The 17,867-nt window shown below is 43.1% G+C and overlaps 1 protein-coding gene across 1 annotated transcript in view; it reads left to right on the top strand.

The window, feature by feature from the left end:
* LOC112232949 (opsin-5-like) overlaps window positions 1-17,867 on the top strand; it is a 34,385-nt gene that overhangs the window by 10,882 nt on the left and 5,636 nt on the right. The window contains exons 2-3 of the mRNA XM_024400281.2: window positions 8,168-8,461; window positions 13,523-13,848. Coding sequence (XP_024256049.1) covers window positions 8,168-8,461; window positions 13,523-13,848 — 620 coding nt within the window. The remainder of the gene's footprint in view (window positions 1-8,167; window positions 8,462-13,522; window positions 13,849-17,867) is intronic.

The following is a 17,867-nucleotide window of genomic DNA, read 5'->3' as shown; positions in this document are numbered from 1 at the left end:
TGGTTTTATAATAAAGCAATTTTGCACGATTATATATTCATAGGCTACTATTTCATCTCTCAATGAAAATATAGGCCTAGTCCAGACACATCTATGATTGCTAGCCAAGCCGGCTCGCCGTTCATTCGGTTAGGTTAGGTTGCCAGAAAGTATTTTTGTTCTTTATCTATGGATGCAACACAGTCGTTTGTTCTAACTGTTCCATTGCTGTGCTAGCTGTCAACACTCTTATCTCTTGCTTGCTACTGTAGCTAGCCCACTACAGCTAACAAAGTCAAGTCAAACTGTGCAGCTAGAATAACAGCAAATTAGCTGCATTTAATTTTGTTTGAGCTGTTTTCTATTGACAATTATTTGTATATATCCATATCCAATCATGCTGATTCATGATTTTGACTGGCTGAGAAAAGATCCATCTCGTCCTGACACTTTAATTCTCAATACGACAGTGGAGATCGGATTTCATTATTGAAACAATGTTGCAAATGTCGAGAGACAGACAGCAACGTTTGTACAAACCCCTGTTGTTGCAAACCAAATGTTAAGCTAAAGGCAAGAGGAAATAATTCCTAGATGCTTTTTACAGTGGAGATCAAGCCGAATTGGCTCCCTGGGCTAATGGGATAGTGGATGCACAGGGATTGCTCAGATGGAATTGAAAACAAGATACCCATTTTTGCGTCATAGGCTGACCCATGCTAAACAGGTTTAATAGTATGGATTAGAACGCATCTCAACCAATCACAATGCTTGTTTTGACCAACCTGTTGTAGAATTAGGCAATTATGCCAGAGAACCAGGGAATTATCTTGTGACAAGGACTGTTCTGAGGCCCGAGGCAATAATTCTGGGTTGAAGGGCATTATTATTTTTATAACACAGTTGCCAACATATTTCTTATTATATTTCTTATTTAAAAATATTATTTTAAGGAGTAAATGTGTTTTTGCTACCCAAGCAGGCTGGTCATTAGTTATTTTCTATTCCTGGTAGGCCGGTTGGAGGTCTTCAGGTCAAACGAACTACTAAAATGAACGAGTCACTCAGAAAATCAAATCATGACTTACTGTCAGTAAAAATAGTTGTTAAAAAATAAAGAATAATTTGCGAACTGCACATTACTACATCATATCCCATTTACAATAACGTGAAAAATCTCCTATCCCAGTTTTGAGAAACACGAATAAGATGCCTGGGATATGATGCTCTTAGATGGAGTACTATGGATTTTATAGATCTTAACCCTTTTACTGATGTTTTTTTGCAGGCTCAATTTGGCATTGTATTCTATTGGAATCCAGCTAGAGTGAGAATATACAGCAATTTGACCTTTTAATCACCCGCAACCTGCATTGAAAATGACTGCAGAGTAGGATTGAGTGATTATTGAGAGTACCAAAATCATATAAACTGGAACAGCCATGCAATAAATCCAACTACTAACAGATTGGATTAGTTAAGAGACATGTATGGTATTTATTTTTGTGTAGCATACGATTAATCAACCAATTAATGTACATGCATAAGCACAGGTATTGAAACAAACTATTCAGAAAATCCACCTGCAATAGAGCATGCTGGGAAATGTGATAATGATGGGCGTGGTTTTGAGCAAACATTAATTTGTAATACTGATTGTCATTTGGAATAATGCTGATTAAGCAATTGGTTATGTTGGCTTTTTTTTTTTACAGGGAGCTAAATGTATTTATCGAAAATCAGGCCAGGATACAATCAAATGCACTCTGCACTTGGCTTTTAAATGTAATTTACGCTTCAGCCAACATCCCCAGTGTTTGACGTGAATGTGATTTTCACGACCATCAGGGCAATTAAAAGACAAGTGCAGAATCCAGGCCTAGTTGTTCTTGTTTCCTCCAGCCTGGTACGTTAATTGTCCTTACAGCACGCTCCCATTAGGGATAATATTATTCACCAGTTTTTAATCATCCGTTGAGACAAGTTTTAATGGCATTAGGTTTTTAAAAAAGGGCAATTTTGTTGTTTTGCATCAGCTAGCTATTGTTTGCCTGCCTGTGTGATAAAAACATTATACACAACCAGAGAAGTCTACCGGTATGCCCAAATCCAGAAGATAATATAATAATCAGTATTCCTGTTTCTCCTGGCCTAGTAATTGTCCTAACAGGACACTCCCTTTGGGGATAATAATATTTATACTACCTACAGCACAGAGGTTCATAATAGCAGCCGTAGCAAAACTACAATTGTTATTGTGGTCCAATAATCATGGTGTTTGTGTTGGCCAAATAACTGTCCTCACGGCACATGCCCCTTGGGACAGTTAAAAGTATTCATGCCAGAGTCATTAGAGATCTCTATAAATTACTTGGATTCATGCCTGTGTCAGTTTACCTACACCACAGAGCAACTCACATGTAGCTGTTACAAAACTAGCTGATACAGGAGGTAATGGTGGCGGATAAATGGCACGACAATGACCCTAAGGATCTTGTCACGTTATCTCTGTGCATTCAAATTGCCATCGTTAAAATGTAATTGTCTTTGTTGTCCGTAGCTTATGCCTTCCCATACCATAACCCCACTGCCACAATGGGGCACTCTGTTCACAACGTTGACATCAGCAAACTGTTTGTCCACACGACGCCATACACGTGGTCTGCAGCTGTGAGGCCAGTTGGACGTACTGCCGAATTATCCAAAATGACGTTGGAAGTGGCATATGGTAGAGACATGAACATTCAATTCTCTGGCAACAGCTCTGGTGGACATTCCTGCAGTCAAGCATGCCAATTTCACACTCCCTCAAAACTTGAGACTTCTGTGGCATTGTGTTGTGTGACAAAAATGCACATTTTAAAGTGGCCTTTTATTGTCCCTAGCACAAGGTGCACCTGTGTAATGAACATGCTGTTTAATCAGCTTCTTGATATGCCACACCTATCAAGTGGGTGGATGATCTTGGCAAAGGAGAAATGCTCACTAACATGGATGTAAACAACTTTGTGCACAACATTTGTACGCTTTTTGTGCGTATGGAACGTTTCTTGGATATTTTATTTCAGCTCATGAAACACAGGACCGACACTTTACATGTTGCGTTTATATTTTTCTTCAGTGTAGATGCATCATAAATCATTTCCATGGAGAAAGTCCACCATTCTCTTATTCTAGCCAAGGTTGCTGTGGATTGTTCTGTCAATGTATTAAAGGTACCTAGGATTGTTGGCTCTCTGAAGGACAACGCCTCACATCCTGCCTTTTCACTGATTACATTCAGTTCATAAGCCTGTTGAAGAAGAATTAACACATAGCACCACAATATTTTCCCTTAGTTAAATTAAATCTCCAATGGGGGGCGGGGCGGGGGGGCACTTTGGAGTGGTTCCTATTGGAGAGCATTAAATAGGTTTAACCAATAGTCCTCTATTTAAAGTACAATTACTTTTCCTGTGGCATTGGTAATGGCTGAGGTGAGCCCCTTAACATTACACTGCAAAGTGCTATGAGTTCTAAAAGGCCCAACCTCAGAGGAAGTTGCTGCACCTATTTTGAGTAGTTCCTGTCCTACAGCAGGAAATCCTCGTTTAGGTTCCACCTCAGAAACTGACTCAGGCTGCTTATACATAATCAGAATTTGGAGGTGGGAATATCCACGTGTAGCAGAGAAATAACAACAAATAAGGCACTGACTGACAGCTGTCAGTGTAACTAGCTAGCATGCTAACCTTAGCTAGCTAAGAAAAGTGTGAGCACAATTTCAATTAAGTCAGGTGAAAATAATTATTTCAGAAAAAGACTACCAGCCTACCGGTCAAGAGATGAGTCTCAGCAAAACCGTTTGTCTGACTCTTGCGGTTTGATAGATACTGTTAGATACAACTGCACTGTTGGAGCTAGGAACACAAGTGTAGGTTACGGCAAAACGCTGTAACCAGCTGCTGGTTCTGGTCTACTTAGTTCGTTAACTTTCATTGAACCATAAAAAAACAGCCAGTGGGGTGTGTCGCCTCCTCTTCCGTCTCTAGTTACAGCTTTATGCCATAACCTACACTTGGCTGCCAGAGCCATGGAGCAAATTAAAATAGGGGTTGCAAACTAATGTTTTTGTATCTTCCCTTTTTTTTAACAGCAAATTACCACAATCCAGAGCCACAACTTTTATTTGTGAAGTGGGCGGGACTCTATTTAGGGGGTAGATAAATACATTTTAGCTTCCATCAATGTAATTGTCTGCATCATTTCCAATCCCGCATATATTTTTTTGTAAACATACAGTACCAGTCAAAAGTTTGGACACACCTACTCATTCAAGGGTTTTTAGAATAATAGCGAAGACATCAAAACTATGAAATAAGACACATGGAATCATGAACTAAACAAAAAAAGTGTTAAACAAATAAAAATATATTTTTAGATTCTTCAAAGTAGCCACCCTTTGCCTTGGTGACAGCTTTGCACACTCTTGGCATTCTCTCAACCAACTGGAATGCTTTTCCAAAAGTCTTGAAAGAGTTCCCACATATGTTGAGCACTTGGTGGCTGCTTTTCCTTCACTCTGTGGTCCAAACCATCTCAATTGGGTTAAGGTCGGGTGATTGTGGAGGCCAGGTCATCTGATGCAGCACTCCATCCCGGTCAAATAGCCCTTATACAGCCTGGAGGTGTGCCGGGTCATTGTCCTGTTGAAAAACAAATGATTGTCCCACTAAGCGCAAACCAGATGGAATGGCATATCGCTGCAGAATGCTGTGGTAGCCATGGTGGTTAAGTGTTCCTTGAATTCTAAATAAATCACTGACAGTGCCACCAGCAAAGCACCCACACACCATCACACTCCCTCCATGCTTCACGGTGGAACCACACATGCAGAGATCATCCGTTCACCTACTCTGCGTCTCACAAAGACATGGCGGTTGGAATCAAAAACCTAAAATTTTGACTCATCAGACCGAAGGACAGATTTAATGTCCATTGCTCATGTTGCTCATGCATGCAGCAATTCAACCATGAAGGCCTGATTCACGCAGTCTCCTCTGAACAGTTGATGTTGAGATGTCTGTTACTTGAACTCTGAAGCATTTATCTGAGCTGCAATTTCTGAGGATGGTAACTCTAATGAACTTATCCTCTGCAGCAGAGGTAACTCTGGGTCTTCCTTTCCTGTGACGGACCTCATGAGAGCCAGTTTCATCCTAGCGCTTGATAGTTTTTGCGATTGCACTTGAAGACACTTTCAAAATTCTTGACATTTTCCATATTGACTGACCTTCAGTAATGATAGACTGTCATTTCTCTTTGCTTATTTGAGCTGTTCTTCCTGTAATACGGACTTAGTCTTTTACCAAATAGGGCTTTATTCTGTATACCACCTCTACCTTGTCACAACACAACTGATTGGATCAAACGCATTAAGAAGCAAAGCAATTCCACAAATTAACTTTTAACAAAGCACACATGTTAATTGCAATGCATTCCAGGTGACTACCTCATGTGCAAAGCTGTCAAGGCAAAGGGTGGCTATTTTGAAAAATCTCAAATATATTTTGGTTTGTGTGACACTTTTTTGGTTACTACATGATTTCAGATGTGTTATTTAATAGTTTTGTTATCTTCACTATTATTATACAATATAGAAAATAGTCAAATAAAGTAAAATCCTTGAATGAGTAGGTGTGTCCAAACTTTTGACCAATACTCTGTATATACGTATATATATATATATATATAAAAAAAATATTTTCCTTCATTATTTTTCCCTAACCCTACCATCTCTCCCCTAATTGAAGTAAACTAATGGACAACAACACTTAGGCTTCTTCTTCCAGTTCATACCCACTATATACATTTTACGGACACAGTATATTTTACAATAGTTATATTTAGTTTGTTTTTAGTCCCATCCTTCAGCTCCACTCAATCCCTCCCATCTATCTCTGAACACCATTCAGTTCTGATTAGTACTTGCCATTTATTTTTCAACTGTGCTGTGATGTTTCACAACATTTCTGAACATTTCTATTCTCATACATATTTAAAAATGTTGCTCAGACTATTATTATATATCATTGATCGATTGGCGATTACTTGTGAAATCACCCAGCACATGTAAACCTGATAATACAGTGTGAAAGCTCTTAAAGTTACAATGTTTCTGTTATAGCGTCTTTTTGACAGTTTTTATAACATCACAAAATAGACATTAATATTCCATATTCCATCTCTCATTATTCCCAGCATTCGGATGTTGAAATATATTTTCCCAGTGTCCATTGTTTGATGTTGAAGTTTTTGGCGGCAAGAGTCTCTCGGTAACAAAGGGATTTTGCCCTTTAGATACTGCAGGGCAAGAGAGAAAGTTCACTACCGACTGTTAAGTCACAAAACCGGCCCAACGCTTCCCTCTCTCCTCTCTGGTGGGAGAGAGGGGGGGTCTGGCTATCTGATCATCACCAAGGTGTTACGACTTCTAGGAGTAGTGGGTGCGGAGTCAGGCGCAGAGAGACTTCTAGGAGTAGTGGGTGCGGAGTCAGGCACAGAGAGACTTCTAGGAGTAGTGGGTGCGGAGTCAGGCGCAAAGAGACTTCTAGGAGTAGTGGGTGCAGAGTCAGGCGCAGAGAGACTTCTAGGAGTAGTGGGGGCGGAGTCAGGGGCAGAGAGACTTCTAGGAGTAGTGGGGGCGGAGTCAGGCGCAGAGAGACTTCTAGGTGTAGTGGGTGCGGAGTCAGGCGCAGAGAGCAGAGGGTAAAGGACAACTCTATTTATTCCGGAGAAAAGTAGGTCACGCCAAATCACCAGGCGCATACAATGACCGGCCCAACAACAGGACACAAACAGTCCGGAGAAATACAGAAATTATCACATCCACAAAACGAACAGAGAAACAAGCCCGCACAAAAGCCGGCAGGCCTACTGGGTTTAAATAGCCCACAATCAAAACCTAAACACAAAAGAGGTGCAACTAATCAGACACAACTAAATGAAATGAAAAGGGGATCGGTGGCAGCTAGTAGGCCGGTGACGACGACCGCCGAGCACCGCCCGAACAGGAAGAGGCACCATCTTCGGGCAGGATTCGTGACAGTAACCCCCCGCGACGTGCGGCTCCCGCAGCGCGCCGACCCCGGTCTCGAGGGCGACCCATAGGGCGAGGCGCAGGGCGATCCGGGTGGAGGTGGTGGAAGTCCCTCAAGAGGGAAGGATCTAAAATGTCCCCCCCCCCCGGTACCCAGCACCTCTCCTCCGGACCGTACCCCTCCGAGTCCACGAGGTACTGCAGGCCCCTCACCCGGCGTCTCGAGTCCAGAATAGCTCGTACCATGTACGCCGGGGACCCCTCGATGTCCAGAGGGGGCGGAGGGACCTCCGGCACCTCACCTTCTTGTAGGGGACCAGCTACCACCGGCCTGAGGAGAGACACATGGAACGAGGGGTTAATGCGATAGTAAGAGGGAAGTGGCAATCTATAACACACCTCGTTTATCCTCCTCAGGACTTTAAATGGCCCAACACACTGTGGCCCCATCTTCCGGGCAGGGCAGGGTAGGAAGGGTAGGTTTCAGGTCGAGAGCCAGACCCTGTCCCCTGGTGCGAACACAGGGGCCTCACTGCGGTGGCGGTCAGCGCTCTTCTTCTGCCATCCACTGGCCTGCTTGAGAGAGTCCTGGACTGCCCGCCAGGTCTCCCTAGAGCGCTGTACCCATTCCTCCACCGCAGGAGCTTCGGTCTGACTCTGATGCCACAGAGCCAGGAACGGCTGGTAGCCCAGCACGCATTGGAATGGCGACATGTTCGTGGAGGAGTGACGGAGTAAGTTCTGTGCCACCTCCGCCCATGGGACGTACCTCGCCCATTCTCCTGGCCGGTCCTGGCAATACGACCTCAGAAACATACCCACTTCCTGGTTCACTCTCTCCACCTGCCCATTACTCTCGGGGTGATAACCAGAGGTAAGGCTGACCGAGACCCCCAACACTCCATAAACGCCCTCCAAACCCGGGACGTGAACTGGGGACCTCGATCAAATACGATGTCCTCCGGCACCCCGTTCTCTCTCTTTCTTCCAGCTAGATTGGTTAATTGATTGCTGGATTAGTTTACTAATCCTTGCTCTCTCTTCCAGCTTTCTTGCTTGATTCCTTGATTGACTGACTGACTTATTGCTCTCTTTCTCTCTCCCATCCAGCGGTGCTCTCAGTGCTGGGTAATGCGGCGGTCCTGCTGACCTCAGCACTGCGGCCGACTCACCTCAAGGCCCCGGAGCTCCTGACAGTCAACCTGGCTGTGACGGACATCGGCATGGCTCTCAGCATGTACCCCCTATCCATTGCCTCGCTCTTCAACCACGCCTGGATTGGAGGGAATTCCTCCTGCCTCTACTATGGCCTGATGGGGATGATCTTCGGCACGGCCAGCATCATGACCCTGGCTGTCATGGGTTTGGTACGATACCTGGTGACAGGAAACCCACCTAAAACAGGTATGGTGATGAGTCCGTCAGTTGAGCACAGTTTTCTTTTTTGATGCAAGCTGGGTTGAAAAAGTGCAGTAGGGTGGCTGGTTGATAGTGGAGGTTGTTTGGTAAACTACCATTTGTTTGTGTGATATAACAAGCCTTACCTGAGATCTGATGGGTCGTGCTAGCCCCCACAGATAATAATGTTTCAGTGCAGTTAATTTGATGAAGATGATAACCCCCCCAAGACACATTTTTGATTGATCAAATTTGACTAGGAGGTTCACTCCACACCTCTGAATTCCATGTAGGTCTAAACCAAACATTACTAAACCCCGAAGGCACTTCTCTCCATGAGGACTGAGGCTCTAAGGCCCTGATTTAGGATCGGCAGGCTTTCTTTTAACTTTTTTTCTATATTACATTTTAGAAAAGCCTCCGCTCTTCTGGGAAGGCGATGTTGGAACATTGCTGCAGGGACTTGCTTTCATTCAACCACAAGAGCATTATTGAGGTTGGGCACTGACTTTGGGCGATTAGGCCTGGCTCGCAGTCGGCGTTCCAATTCATCCCAAAGGTGTTCGATGGGGTTGAGGTCAGGGCTCTGTGAAGGCCAGTCAAGTTCTTCCACACTGATCTCGACAAACCATTTCTTTATGATCCTCGCTTTGTGCACAGGGGCACATTGTCATGCTGAAACAGGAAACTGCCTTCCCCAAATGGTGCCACAAATTTGAAAGCACAGAATCATCTAGAATGTCATTGTATGTTGTAGTGTTAAGACTTGCCTTCTCACTGGAACTAAGGGTCCTAGCCCGAACCATGAAAAACAGCCCCAGACCACTATTTCTCCTCCACCAAACTTTACAGTTGGCACTATGCATTGGGGCATGTAGCGTTCTCCTGCCATCCGTCAGACCCAGATTCGTACTTCGGACTGCCAGATGGTGAAGCGTGATTTATCACTCCAGAGAACACATTTCCACTGCTCCAGAGTGCAATTGCGGTGAGCTTTACACCACCCCAGGTGAAGCTTGGCATTGCGCATGGTGATCTTAGGCTTGAGTGCGGCTGCTCGGCCATGGAAACCCATTTCATGAAGCTCCTGATGAGCCGTGCTGACGTTGCTTTCAGAGGCATTTTGCAACTTGGATGTGAGTGTTGCAACCAAGGACAGACCATTTTTACGAGCTACTCACTTCAGCACTCAACGGTCCCGTTCTGTGAACTTGTGTGGCCTACGTCTTTGCGGCATTGCGAGTCATTATTGCTCCTAGATGTTTCCACCTCACAATAACGGCCCTTACAGTTGACCGGGGCAGCTCTAGCAGGGCATAAATTTGACGAACTGATTTGGAGAACAGCAAAAACAAGCAAAAATGACCCCAGCCATTTTCACCTTGGCTGCTGTAGGTTAATTCACACCGGTCGATCTACAAACACATAGCCTATTAGCCATATGTAATGGTATACCCCTGAAAGGGGGGAAATATGAGAAATTATTCACAGTAGCATCAGCGACTGTTCAGTCAGTTGTAATGATGAATTGCATAAATCGTCGTCTCTTTAATTAGATATCTATTTTCTCAAACGACATAGCATCCACATTTGTATTCCTAGGCATTACTAATCAAGCTCCGCCCGAACAAGCATCAATGGAGCACACAGATTTTTGTATTATCACATTCACATGAATTATTAGAATATTACTTAGGATTCTGTTTTAATATCAGTGATGTAGTGTTAAAAAAAGTGGGTAATGGGTCATCTATTAAATTCAAACGGAAAATCAGGGGAAAAAGAATAACAAAAAAAGCCTTTTGTCCGAGATGGGGTAGTTCGATTCACTTCTCAGGCGAGAGGGCAGAGTTAGCCATTTGAGAGAGTAGTGAATTATTATTATTTTCAAATTAGAAAAAAATGACAGAGGTCCGGAGCTCAGTGTCCTCATATGTAGTTGCAGCCCTGCTGCCGTTGATCGGACCTACAGTAATAAACTACTTCACCAAACCAACCAGGTCCAGCAACAAGCTAGCCTACGATACATCATCTTGCTTTCAGCTGTCCACTTTGATTTATGTATAGAGAGAAAAGCATATATATACTGTAATGAAACAGCAGGGAGCAGGTTGCGAACCCTCGACCTTCTAGCCCGAAGTCCAGCGCGCTCTCGACTGTGCCGCAAAAGCATGTTCCGGGCTTATAAACCCAGGGCCGTTACAATACTGTAGAGTGGCAAACCATGTTTACTGGACCTTCATTGGGAAAATAAAATCCTCCAATACATCGTACCAAACTCAAAACTCAAGAAAAATAACAGAAACATAGCATTGCTTAATGCGCCCAACTGAATCTGAACAGGAGTGAGGCTGAGCCGCACTTCATGCTACCACTCACACAGAGACAGCACCCACATGGATAATGCTACCCGCAACAACAACCACACTGCTCACACAGCCTAACGCCATCATTGTCAAAAGTGACAACAGTGACACATCAAAGGATGTGAGTGTGCCATGCTCCTGATGCTGAAAGGACAGTAACCATAAAACACTCCATGTAGGAGAGAATACTTTTTGTAAAACACAGAGGGCCGATAGAAAGACAGCTGTCACTCACAGCATGATGTTAATGAATAAGCAGCACTTTCACTCTGACATAATTAGCAGGTGGGTTCCAATCATAAGGATACAAAAACACAACCGTTAGGCTAAGCATTTCCCAGTCAAAACGTATAGCTATTACATTGCAAACATATTTTTCAAGTTCAGCACACAAAATAAATCTGTGATCTAAAATCTTAAATGTAACAATGTTTCACACACATAACACATTATTTTCAGAGGTAGCTAGTTAACAACAGATAGCTGGTTAACAGGTGATCATTTACTAGATGGTGATCATTTGAAACGTAATTGCTTTATGAAAGTTAATCTCGAAAAGGGCGAAGCTAACACATTAGCATCAACCTCCTCTTCAACAACACCGGCTGCAGCCACTACACACTAGCTTACAACAAAAGCTAGCTCGGCCATGGGAAAACTACTGCTCACTATTGCACAGTGACCTGTCAGCCTTCGAGAAGGGGAAAATGTACATGGTGCTTTTGTTAAAATGTGATTGGTTGATTCTGCTGTTACTCAAAATTCTGACCTTTCAGGGGGCATGTGCTCAAAATGAAAAAGGTCACCCACCTGCATTTATTTTATTGATTGTGATTTATCTTCAATGCTCTTAAATAATATATAATTAATAGTCTTCTAACTCATGATATATGGCTGGCTGACTACTAGCTTATATTTTAGTATATGGCGGCCGGCAAGACTGCCTACGTTGCTGTTGCTCTGACACACGTGTAACTCCCGACTGAAGAAGGGATGGAGTTGTGTCGGTGGTTCGTAGATGCAGCTGCTCCTCTCTATGCCTTTCTGCCTCTCTCTGCTGCACGTAGGTTATTAGCCAACCGGCCCGAATATTGACGATGATGTAAATCAAGTGTTAATCAAGTTTTATCAAGTGTTAATCAAATGTTATGCTGCAGGGGGTGGAGGGTGGCGAACTTGAACGACGTCACAATGACTTGTGGGCAGTGTGTTCAGAACAACAATGACAAAAACTGTGTACAAAAAAATATAATTATACCATTACCCAAAAGGACACTTGGCGAGTGGGAGGGCAAATGGGCAGGTGCTCGGACACAAGTAAACAACTACCTGTGCACGTGCCTGATATACAGTGTAATGCTACTCATACATCAGCTACTGTATTATATACGCCTGACTGGATGCATGGACAATCGACCAGGAAGTGTTTGACAGTCCCAGTTCTGGACATCTGTCTGTGTCCTGCATACTGAAGAGGAAGGCTATTCAGCTGAAACGTTTGTTCATAATGTACAACGTAGGGATTGGCGTGACAAGAATGTATGCATGATAATCCCCTGGTGCAGATACACTAAATAGAAAAAAAGACACGGAAATAAGTCGTTCTAAGCTTACTTCTTAAGGTTCTGGGTGCATTATTATTGGTTTTATTGCTCATAATCTAAACTACCAGCAGGGGGTGGAGACATCTATAGAATTTGAATTTTAAAGCCATTCTAATTATATGGTAAAACCCATGCTGTTGCTGAATAGCAAATCGATGTTCAATGGGTAGATACATCCAACCTGGCTGATCTTTACCTGGACACCGTAGGGCACACACATATATACACATGCAGGCAGACACACACACACATGCGTACACACATGACATATAATATTATTCAATTGGATGTAATGCTCTGTGACCCACAATCAGCTTACTTACAGTCACTCGGCCAACCACATTGTTTTTATCAGCTAGATCAGCCATCATAATATTCATTCATTCATTTATTCATTCTATTCGCCATCATATCTATCTCCATATCAATGTAATGTGCTCATTACGGTCCGTTCCAAACTGTTGACTCAGAAATATACATATTCTAATTCCGTGGTAGTCCTTGCAAGGGTTGGTTCCAAATGCAGACATAAGAATTTGTTCTTAACTGACTTGCCGAGTTAAACGAAGGTTAAATTAAATAAAAATGTTTAAAAAATGGTGGGTTGGATGGCAGCCGAGGTGGTCACTGACAGCTAGTCAATACCGATTCATCATCGGTGCTTCTGATGAATGTGAATAAGTAAATCAGGATGTTTAGTGCAGTGTAAGTGTGGGTTCTTATGGATCATTACTCTAATGAAGTGAGGGAATAGCAAGAGGTTCCTAGTGGGCTGCGAACCCCCAGGACGTCTCTCCCAAAGAAGCTCTAACCGCAATGTTAATAAGAATATCCCCATTGGGAGAGATTGTAAGGCGCCTATCAAATAGGGTCCTTGCAGTGCTCTAGCTGTCCTTACTGTACACTTCTCTTTAACTCTCGTACAGGTAATAAGTTCCAGCATCATAGCATAATGATGATCAGTGTGATCTGACTAGAGTTAAACTTTGGTTTAGGGTTAGGATTAGGGTTAGCGTAAGGTTTATGCTAAGGGTTGGGGTCCTCCTCTTCCTCTCTTCCTACCCTTCTCTAACTCTCCCCCTCTACCTCTTCACCAGGCAACAAGTTCCAGCGTCGGACCATCACCATGGTGATCAGTGTGATCTGGCTGTACTCTGGGCTGTGGGCTGTGTTCCCTCTACTGGGATGGGGTGGCTACGGACCAGAGCCCTTCGGGGTGGCCTGCTCCGTGGACTGGGCCAGTTACCAAGACTCCCTGAACCGTTCCACCTTCATCATGTCTCTGTCTATCCTCTGCACCTTCATCCCCTGCCTCGTCATCCTCTTCTCCTATTTCGGCATAGCCTGGAAACTCCACAGGGCCTACCAGGCCATCCAAAGCAGCGACTTCCACTACGGACACATCGAGAGGAAGGTCACTCTGGTGAGTATGACCGTTTATCTGTTGACTGTTTATTAACCGTTGAATTAAATATGTTTTCTTGAAAGCTGGAATCCGCATAAAGTGAAACAGTGCCACTGTTCTCCCCAGCACCTTTGTTATTGTTTGTCGGTGAAACGGAGGAGAGCAGCGTTCGGCAGCTTTATCGTGCGTGGTGTTTTATCGTGCGTGGTGTTTTATCGTGCGTGGTGTTTTATCGTGCGTGGTGTTTTATCGTGCGTGCAATGATATCCAAGGGAGAAAACAGTGTTTGTTGTTTAAAGTAACTTCTTTGTTGTTGTAATATCACAAATGGACGTGGCAGTTTAAATACGGATTCCAGCTTTAATTAGATTAGTGAGTTTAATAATGGGTTGTTGGGATGAAGTCAATAAATCAATTCTGTAAGTTGTTAAATTAATGAGAAGTGTTATTATCTTTCCCTATAGCCCAGTGGGCCAAACAGCAAACCTACAAGAACAACCACAGATTGCACTGTTGAGTGAAGCTAAGGGCCTTGTTTGAATATTGTAAAATTGCCTCCCTCCTTCTGTTGCTCCTTGATGTAATTACCAATCTAATGTGATTTGAGATGGGAAGTGACACTGACTGTCAGCTTCCGTTCAGCTATACAAATGATTGCTTCTCTCTAGAACGTGTGTGTTTGTGATTAATTTAATCTGTGGATAGTTTATATTTAGGGCCATAGCTCACACAGTGCTCCATAAGCTGCCAAGACAAATACTGTGTAAATTATAGCTGCTTATAGAACAAGGATATTTAAGTTTACTATTCTTATGGACATCAATGCTAGTTGTCACATTCTTCATGTACAGCCCTTTATAACATTCTTACCATTGAAAAAACATGTGATTTAACCATTCTTATTACCATTCATGCTCATTTATGGAACACAGAGAGGGGTCACAAACGTGTTTATGGGGTGACAGGGAAGTCAGGTGCAGGAGAATAAACTCGGTAAATGGAGTATTTTAATAAAACAAAACATAACTCCAAAACCACAAATACAAATGAAACAAATTGGGTATGAGGACCTGTCACGCACCAAATACAAACACAAAACTGAAACAAGAAATAATCTCTGACAAAGACATGAGGGGAAACAGATGGTTAAATACACAACAGGTAATGAATGGGATTGAAACCAGGTGTGTAGGAAGACAAGACAAAACCAATGGAAAATGAAAAATGGATCAATGATGGCTAGAAGACCGGTGACGTCGACCGCCGAGCACCACCCGCACAAGAGGGGCATCGACTTCGGAAGAAGTCGTGACAAGAGGAGAACGTTGAGGACGAGAAAAGGATAGATAGAAGGGAGAGCGAGAAGAGGATTAGATGAGAAGGGAGAGAGAGAGAGAGAGAGAGAGGAGAAGAGGTGAGAGGAGAGTGAGGGGAGAGCAGAGAAAGACTGGTTTACCAGTGTCTCTGTGTGTCCCTCTGATGAATCTGTAGTGTTTGACAGAGCATGCTGGGTCACTTCCCGTTCACCTCTCTGACACTTCACACATCTGTCTGTTCCAGTACAAATCTCCCACAGCAGCATGAAACATTCCAGGGTGTTTGTGTGTGTGTGTGTGTGTGTGTGTGTGTGTGTGCGTCCGCAGTGTGATTCGTATGAAGAGTGCTGCTTAGTTATTTTATTCCTGCAATGTGGAAGGCTTTTAAATGACAAAATGAATAATTTTGCATTTAGAAAAAAAGTTTTCATTGAATTTAAAATGTTCCTTCAAGAGCAGTTGAATACATCTTTCACATTCACTTTGTTCTTTAATTCATGCCCAGTGGTTAGGCCCAGTTTAGTTTTCCGCTCTCCTACGATGCAAACAGACAGATAATGAATGGCCTATTAGAGGGAGATCCATCTCCAGCTGGCGATAGCCTCACAAAACTCAGATGGAGGGTTTCATTTAGTTTATCTCTGTAATGTTGTGCATACACAGAGCAGGGTGCAGTGATACATTACCAAAGACAGATTCACACCTCTTTCTCTCTGACTCACAGATTCACAGTCATTTTTTATTTTTTATTTCACCTTTATTTAACCAGGTAGACTAGTTGAGAACAAGTTCTCATTTACAACTGCGACCTGGCCAAGATAAAGCAAAGCATTTCGACACATACAACAACACAGAGTTACACATGGAATAAACAAACATACAGTCAATAATACAGTAGAAAAGTATATATACAGTGTGTGCAAATGATGTAAGATAAGGGAGTAATGCAATAAATAGGCCATGGTGGCGAAGTAATTACAATACACCAATTAAACACTGGAGTGATAGATATGCAGAAGATGAATGTGCAAGTAGAGATACTGGGGTGCAAAGGAACAAGATAAATACATAAATACAGTATGGGGATGAGGTAGTTGGATGGGCTATTTACAGATGGGCTATGTACAGGTGCAGTGATCTGTGAGCTGCTCTGACAGCTGGTGCTTAAAGCTAGTGAGGGAGATACAGTGGGGCAAAAAAAGTATTTAGTCAGCCACCAATTGTGCAAGTTCTCCGACTTGATGAGAGAGGCCTGTAATTTTCATCATAGGTACACTTCAACTATGACAGACAAAATGAGAAAAAAATCCTGAAAATCACATTGTAGGATTTGTTATGAATTTATTTGCAAATTATGGTGGAAAATAAGTATTTGGTCACCTACAAACAAGCAAGATTTCTGGCTCTCACAGACATGTAACTTCTTCTTTTGTCCTCCATTACCTGTATTAATGGCACCTGTTTGAACTTGTTATCAGTATAAACAACACCTGTCCACAAACTCAAACAGTCACACTCCAAACTCCACTATGGCCAAGACCAAAGAGCTGTCAAAGGACACCAGAAACAAAATTGTAGACCTGCACCAGGCTGGGAAGACTGAATCTGCAATAGGTAAGCAGCTTGGTTTGAAGAAATCAACTGTGGGAGCAATTATTAGGAAATGGAAGACATACAAGACCACTGATAATCTCCCTCAATCTGGGGCTCCACGCAAGTTCTCACCCCGTGGGGTCAAAATGTTCACAAGAACGGTGAGCAAAAATCCCAGAACCAACCACAATCCCAGACCTAGTGAATGACCTGCAGAGAGCTGGGACCAAAGTATCAACGCCTACCATCAGCAAGGGCATTGAAGATGAAACGTGGCTGGGTCTTTCAGCATGACAATGATCCCAAACACACCGCCCGGGCAACGAAGGAGTGGCTTCGTAAGAAGCATTTCAAGGTCTAGTGGCCTAGTCAGTCTCCAGATCTCAACCCCATAGAACATCTTTGGAGGGAGTTGAAAGTCCGTGTTGCCCAGCAACAGCCCCAACACATCACTGCTCTAGAGGAGATCTGCATGGAGGAATGGGCCAAAATACCAGAAACAGTGTGTGAAAACCTTGTGAAGACTTACAGAAAAAGTTTGACCTCTGTCATTGCCAACAAAGGGTATATAACAAAGTATTGAGGTAAACTTTTGTTATTGACCAAATACTTATTTTCCACCATCATTTGCAAATAAATTCATAAAAAATCCTACAACCTACATTTTAGATTTTTTTCCCTCATTTTGTCCGTCATAGTTGAAGTGTACCTATGATGAAAATTACAGGCCTCTCTCATCTTTTTAAGTGGGAGAACTTGCACAATTGGTGGCTGACTAAATACTTTTTTGCCCCACTGTATGAGTCTCCAGCTTCAGTGATTTTTTTCAATTCGTTCCAGTCATTGACAGCAGAAAACTGGAAGGAATGGCGGACAAAGGAGGAATTGGCTTTGGGGGTGACCAGTGAGATATACCTGCTGGAGCGCATGCTACGGGTCGGTGCTGCTATGGTGATCAGTGAGCTGAGATAAGACGGGGCTTTACCTAGCAAAGACTTGTAGGTGACCTGGAGCCAGTGGGTTTGGCGACGAGTATGAAGCAAGGGCCAGCCAACGAGAGTGTACAGGTCACAGTGGTGGGTAGTATATGGAGCTTTGGTGACAAAACAAATGGCACTGTGATAGACT

Source organism: Oncorhynchus tshawytscha, linkage group LG05 (genome assembly GCF_018296145.1).
Source record: "Oncorhynchus tshawytscha isolate Ot180627B linkage group LG05, Otsh_v2.0, whole genome shotgun sequence".
In the NCBI taxonomy this organism is placed as follows: domain Eukaryota; kingdom Metazoa; phylum Chordata; class Actinopteri; order Salmoniformes; family Salmonidae; genus Oncorhynchus; species Oncorhynchus tshawytscha.
Note: the sequence above shows the minus strand (reverse complement) of the source record. Positions and strands in the feature narration are given on the sequence as shown.